Raw genomic sequence first — 7,143 nt, 5'->3', positions numbered from 1 at the left:
TATTCTGTGGTGGAATCCTGCCAGTTTAACAACTGGTTCGGTGAGCATGCGCCTTTGCTTACATGTGTGCTTTGCACATGTGCACAGCACCGAAAATGGAGCATCTAGAAGCTCAGCTGCTTACCTTCCAAGTCAGCAATGGTAAGTAAAACACTGGGGGCGGGGGATGAGTTGTGCCGCACTATTGAGATGAGCTAGAAATCAGGAAATAAAGGATAGGATAGAGCAGAGGCAGGGGGCGGGCCCAGATGATAATCTGAGCTACCGGTTCCCCCAAATTGGTCCGAACCAGTAGAGTCCCACCCCTTTCCATTCCATTCTATTCTATTCTATTCTTGTTGACTCCTGACAACTGCCTGGACCAGTCCCTGAACTTCTCTTGGCAAGATTTTGAAAGTAATTTGCCTTTGCCTGCTTTCTAAAGCTGAGAGAAAGTGACTGGTCTTTCTAAAAGTCTTATGATGACTATGCTAGCTGGACATTCTAGTTTAACACATGGGAAAGGTTAGTAAGTTTAGGAGGGAAATGGGAGGGAAGGGAGGCAAATAGGAAAAAAACTCAGCAGGAAAAAAAACTGTTACTGCAACTGAATAAATGAGCAATTACAGGAGACGGAAGATTTTGGGGGGAAACTACAAGCCAAAAGGGAATAGTCCTTACTTGGTCACAATGGTGGGAACTGGCATTTCTGTCACTAAGCAATGCAGTAATAAAATATGGTATCACATGACCACACTCATGTCTGCAGTGGGTGCAATTCTGCTTGCTTTGGTTAATCAACTCCCTTGTAGTTGTTAAGTATGACATCATCACCATTGGTCACCTCCTGCCAGTTTTCCACTGACTTTTGTTTGTTGGAAACCAGCACTAAAGTTCGCAAATGGTAATCACTCAACTACAGGATGCTATGACCATTATAACGATGAGCCAGTTGCCAGGCACCTGAATTGCAATCACATATCCACAAGGTCACTGCAATGGCCACAAGAACTAGCCATGAGCTCCTTGTTCAGCACCATTGTAATAACTTTGGTCAACAGGTCAAAGGGAGAGTAATATCATTTAATATAATTATATGCATTTTTACTCAGATAATCCTATTAAGAAATGTATATAGGAATAATACCTTAAAGCAGTGGTTCTCAATGTTTTCTTCACCATGGACCCTTTACCTGTTATGGCCATGGGCCACTAAGCCACTAAGACTTAACTCAAAATTTAAATCCTAGCCTTTCTTCAAACCTTTGCAGATCCCTTGTGATGACATCACAGCCAATCCATCACAGCGGACCACAGGTTGAGAACCACTGCCTTAAATACTTCCATACTATTATAAGCAAATGTGCCATCCTGTATCTCGGTACCTACAGCTATCACTGCTTGAATCTTTACGCAGTCTCATATACTTAAGTGAGTGTTCAGAACCTAGGTTCACATTAATATCAATCTATGATATCTTTTTTACAATTTTAGCTTTAGTGCAATAAAGAAATTTATCATGGTGGCTTATCATTTGTATAAAAATTATTTCAACTCTTCAAATCTAACAGAACCAACTCAAACATACTGTAAAACTCTCCGGAAGATGAGCAGGGTATTAGAGTGATAAATTATCCTAAATGTCTGTTTCAACCATTAAATTCTTTTGACTTAACTATAGAATGAGTACCAATAAACTCAAAGGCAAAAATTCAGTTGTAAAAGGGCCCTCCAGCTAAGCAATATAAGATTTCACTAAACACTCACTTCAAAGGTTCCAGTTAGCTATGTTCATTCCTTCCCTCCCTACTTACTTACTTCTCCCTTTACTTTATATCTGAATAAGTGAGCCGCAAACCACAAAAATGTATGCTCAAATAAATTGCTTTTATGATGTCATAAGACCTTTCCTTTTCTTAGTCACTTCAAAGTACCTGGAATAAATTAATCTCATTAAGTTTTGTGGGATTTATTCCCAAGGAAATATGCAAAGGATTGTGGTGTGCTTTTTATGACATGGTTAGAAAGGCCTCTGCGCTGCTTGAACAGCTTTTTTCCTTATATTTTATATTTTGTAGAACTTCAGTAAAGTGTATGTTTATGTATGTGTAAAAACAAAGTGTGTGTGTAGATAGATGGATGGATGGATGGGAGGGAGGGGGAGAGATAGGAGAGAGGGAGGGAGGGAGGGAGAAAGAGAGAGAGAGGTATAGGAAGAACTCAAAAACCTCCCACTCTTTCCTAACATGAACTCTTTTTGACCCAGTCTTCTTCCTTTTAAAACCTATCATGAGATGAAAACAGCATCCTATGTATCATATCTCCCAATGTGATGGAAGCCTTCTTCCAAGCTTCACATTAATAAAACACTCTCTACCACATTTACTTTGACACTTTTATTCAAACAGAGGATTGTCTTGCTGATGTCTTCCCATGGTCTAAAATATCAAGTAGATTTTATTGGAAAGGGTCAAAGGAGGAAACAAGAAAGCAAAGGGGTTTTAAAAAGTCCTGTATTGACATTCCTGTTTGATCAAAGAAACTATGCATGGTTACAGAAATAAGTCTTGCTAGAGGCCAAAGAACCTATTCTGTAGTATACAGAATTGCAGGCCAAATTGGTAGCACAGCTCATGAACACACCGAGGCAGACTTCTACATAAACCTGGAATCATAAAATAATGGAAGCAATAATACAAAACTTTTCCAAATACAGTGGAATATATAATCCACTGTGTCTTAACACTTATGGTCATTTTTAAGACTTATCAAAGAGTTTTTTTTCCAAGGAAAAAATAGCCCTCAGTTTCTGCTCTGGAAAGTATAACTGTTTAAGTGAGGCCACTAAGATATTGACCTGACTATACCCATGATATTACAGGGCAGGAAGAGTTCAGATTTACCTCTGTCAAGTACAGCAATCTGATATGACTTACAATGTAAGTCTTCAACAAAAAAGTTAGCACTCTAATCCTTGATCAATTCGTTTCTACTTACAAGTCAATGACAATTCCAGTTTGCTTAATGGATTTACTTCTGTTCCAGTTAATCCTTTGAGTTATGATTTATTTTGACTATTTGGTAATGGGTTTAATTAGCTTCAGTGCCCAAGGGCTTCCTTGCATGAATTCTGGGTCGGGTTGTTATAACTTGTTTTTCTTCTTTGCTTGCAGCTGTAAGCTCTCTTCTAGCAACACATCATGTTCCTCAGAAGAACTCTGGAATGGGAGTCTGGAGACCTTTTGAAATATCAAAAGCCTCAGAGGGCCCACTCTTTTTCAAATTGCTGATTAGCATGAAATTAAAAACCAAGATTGCCACAGACTTAATGACAACAGCGTGCTAACAGTTCTCAAACTTTATTCATAAACTGTGCTTCTATTAAAATCATAATGTTCATCATAAGTGGTTCACACAAGAAGGGCAACTCTCTATTTACATGAATTTCCTGAGACTCAGTGCTTCCTTCACTTCCGTATCACTTCTGTTCTCCTTTCCTCAAAGGATAAACATGGGGCATTTGATTTAACCGCCAGATATTTCTCTCACCATATTCATACTCGGTTAATTTTTTTCTCAGAATAAAAAGAATTTCAAGGGTTTACTTAAAAAGTAAAAAAAAAAAAGGACTTTCAGAATTTTTATAAAGAATTAGATAGTTTGTCCGTAACTGAAACCAGAAAGACTGTACTCTGACTCTGGTTGACAACTACATTGTGAATCTGGAATTTTCTGATTATTATCTTCTTATCTTCTGAGGAAATTACCTTTATTCCTTTATCAATGCTTGTTACTCCCAGTGCAGTGGAAATTCTCTCAGAATTACAATTCAGTGTTCAACTATGAACGTGACTACTATGAATAGCTTCTGCTGTTCAAAATTAAAATAGAACTTTAAAAACATACCCTGTGTAGAGTGATCATTGGACTATGCTATTTGTATGCCTGCCTGTATATTTTTCAAGAACCTATTTGGAAACAAAACTGAAGCTAGTTAATGCAGAAGCAGAGAAGAACAAAGCAATGAAGCAAAAAAAAAAAAAAAAAGCAGGGCATTCTTTGGTTTGGAATTGTGTTAGCCTACTACACTTTATCTTGGTATATACCCATGCAATAAATAATAATAATCTAAACCCATTTGTTTCTCTCTCTCTCCCTCACTCAACTTTTAAACCAAAGTATTTTAAATCAGTCTACTGCCAGAACTTTCTGACAAGAATCTTTGTTAAAAAGACTCACTGCTTGATTCCCAGAAACAAAAAGGAATCAAAACATCCCTGATGGCTAATGATTGTGTTTCCATACACATACCTCAAAGAAGGAGTATGGAGAAGTCCCATTCAACCCATTCAAATTAATATTCAATATTCAAATTAAAAAAACACAGGTCGGTTAGATTGAAATAGATTTAAAATCAGTGCAAAATAGATTCCATCCATGAGTTATTCCCTATCTTTGGTTTCATTAGTAGAATCCCCCACATCAGTCTTAAGGGGTTTCCTTTTAAGTAAGCAAATGAAATATCAGCCTGTAAATAAATTCAGCCAGGCCAGCAACAAAGTTTAGCAGCATATAGAAGGTGAAAGCAGCTTTCCCTGAAAATACATATAAATAAAATGTAAACATATCATCATATGCCTTTTGTGCCTTGAATCAGTTCTGTGTAAAACAGCAGGTTTTCATTCTATACAATGGACTTCTCCATGGTCAGCGTAAAACATAGTGCAATTATTGTCTTCTTTTGTACCTTGAATTCAAATTTGCATGATTTCATACTTTTCAGAGCTGTCTGATTTTTGCTTTTGAAGTTTTAAAGTCTTTTCAGTATCCTGCATCTGTATCCATTCTTAGTGTTGTCATAATGCCATAGTATTAAGGTGAGTTTTTGGTAGGAGAAGGAGCCACAGAGCACATCCCTGAATGTCTGGGGCTGGATACCGAAGGTGAGACTTGAGTAGGCACTCCAGGAATCACTATTCCTTCCCTTTCCCTTTTCTTCTGCTTCATCCTCCGATTTTGGAACCAGATTTTCACTTGAGTATCATTGAGGCCCAGAGACTTTGCTATTTCCACACGCCGGGCTCTGGTGAGGTACTTATTGAAATGGAACTCTTTCTCCAATTCGGTCAGTTGCTTAGTGCTGAAATTGGTTCTCACCACACTGGGAAGACTGGAAGACCCGCAAGCTGTGGGTTTACCTGAAAACAATAAGAAAAAGATGGGACTGTTACTGATGGTCATAAAATATGTAAATTCCTCAGATTAGATCATCAGGATAACACTGGGGGGGGGGGGGGGTTGCCACTTTTAATTCAAAGTTATGCATTTATGGAGCCCTTGGAGGGGGGGGGGGGAGAGCCCACTATGTTTCTCTCTGGATTAGATAAGAGGATCGAAACGAATGAAATATATTAAGTCCAGCCCATCTCAGAGAGTTTCCAGCACTGAAAGCGACTGGGATCAGCACAGAGCACTAAATAAGTTTTTTAAAAAAGCTCTGCGTGGCTCTTTGTACAATGAGAAAGCTAAAAAAAAAAGTATTCGCATTTAGACAACTACACAGCAGCAACAATTCGGGCCCGAAGACCAACCCACCCAACCACCGGGCAGGCGCTGACGGAGCCCCGGCACTTACTTTTAGGGGGCGCGTTCCTCTTGACTTTCATCCACTCGAAAGTGCTGACCGACGCTTGGCCGCCGGCCTTGGGGCAGAAGTCCGGGGGTGGCGGCGGCCGCAGCAGCGCGTCCTTGGGGCAAGGCTGAAAAGTCTCGGCCAGTGCGGTGTAGTCCATTTGCAGGTAGGCGCCGCCGCCTCCTCCTCCGCCGCCGCCGCCGCCGCCAGGGAAAATGGACGTGGCGTAATGCAACGGCGCGCTCTCCTCCGGCCCCGCGTAGGGCGCCTCGGGACGGAGCAGGTTGAACTCGGCCGAGGGGAAAAGGTGCGAGGGAAGCGCGCAAGGTGCCAGCTGTTGCGGCTGGAGCCGGGGCGTCTGGCGGGGAGGCGCCAAGCGCTTGGAGAAGTCCGGCAAGCTACCCGCGGGAGGAGGAGGAGGAGGAGGAAGACCCGGGTAAGCGCCATCCACAGCATCGGCTGACAGGGCGCAGGACGACCGCAAAGCCACGCTGCCGGGCTCCGCGCTGCTAAACTTCCCGGCTAAACTCAAGCTGTCCCCGCCCCGCGACAGGTACTCCAGGAAAGAGTTCATGGTGGTTCCACCCCGAGGAAGGCACGTCGAGAAGGCACCGCGGCACCAGAGAGTGCGAAGGGGGCAGCAGCACCCGTCTCCTCCCTTTCTCCTCCTCTACCTGCTCCAGCACCAGCTTCGGCTGCTGCTGCCGCCTCCCCCCACCCTCCTCCTCCTCCTCCTCCTCTCAGCCCTCAGGAAAGTCGGCCGCGAGGCAACTATTCTCCTAATATAGAGCCAGGAGGACTGGCACGTGCTTGTCCGCCGGCCAATAGGGGCCTCGGGAGCCTTGGCGCGCGCGACCTGGGTTGCTGCTCCTGGCCCGGCTTTGGTCTTCGCCACTTCCAACTTTGAAGGGCGGCTGGGACGGGGCTCAGGCAGGGATGGGGTGGTGTCGTTCGGAGCCTGATCTCGTCCTGCCTAGAATCCAGGGAGTCGGATGGGAAGTGAATGAGAGGAAAGACCCTGACTGTAATGGTGAGTTAAAAAGTTAAAGGTTCCCCTCCTACATATGTGCTAGTCGTTCCTGACTCTAGGGTGCGGTGCTCATCTCCGTTTCAAAGCCGAAGAGCCAGCGCTGTCCGAAGACTTCTCTGTGGCCATGTGACTGACATGACTAAATGCCAAAGGCTCAGGGAACCCTGTTACCTTCCCACCAAAGGTGGTCCCTATTTTTCTACTTGCATTTTTACATGGTTTCGAACTGCTAGGTTGGCAGAAGCTGGAACAAGTAACGGGGTGCTAGGGATTCAAACTGCCGACCTAGCCACTGAGACATGGTAGCCTGTTTCCCCCTTCCTTACGGGAGGGAGACAGCTTAACATTAAGGGGGGCTTAACTGTTTCCATATACCCAGTAATGGGAAATACCTGGCTTTCTAGGCAGAGGAGAGCTTCCAATCATGGTGCAGATGATCCAATCTCAGCCCAAACTCTGCAGATCCTCCCTAACAGGTCAATGGAGATCATTCCTGATAGGG

The 7,143-nt window shown here is 43.2% G+C and overlaps 1 protein-coding gene across 1 annotated transcript; it reads right to left on the bottom strand.

Annotated features, from left to right (window-relative positions):
- Nucleotides 1–3,322: 3,322 nt before the first annotated feature.
- On the bottom strand, nucleotides 3,323–6,339 carry HOXD1 (homeobox D1). Its single transcript, XM_081937266.1, has 2 exons — nucleotides 5,615–6,339; nucleotides 3,323–5,177 (listed from the first exon to the last, which is right to left on the bottom strand). Exons 1-2 carry the CDS (start codon nucleotides 6,183–6,185, stop codon nucleotides 4,852–4,854), a joined length of 897 nt encoding a protein of 298 aa, XP_081793392.1. The 5' UTR covers nucleotides 6,186–6,339; the 3' UTR covers nucleotides 3,323–4,851.
- Nucleotides 6,340–7,143: the final 804 nt, after the last annotated feature.

This window comes from Natrix helvetica, assembly GCF_964273705.1.
Source record: "Natrix helvetica genome assembly, chromosome: 1".
Lineage (NCBI taxonomy): Eukaryota > Metazoa > Chordata > Lepidosauria > Squamata > Natricidae > Natrix > Natrix helvetica.
This window is presented reverse-complemented; position numbering and strand designations above follow the sequence as displayed.

Coding starts and splice junctions, on each gene's coding strand:
- HOXD1 (XM_081937266.1), bottom strand. CDS start 6,185: ATGAACTCTTTCCTGGAGTACCTGTCGCGGGGCGGGGACAGCTTGAGT. Junction 5,178..5,614: donor GAGGAACGCGCCCCCTAAAA/GTAAGTGCCGGG, acceptor TATTGTTTTCAG/GTAAACCCACAGCTTGCGGG.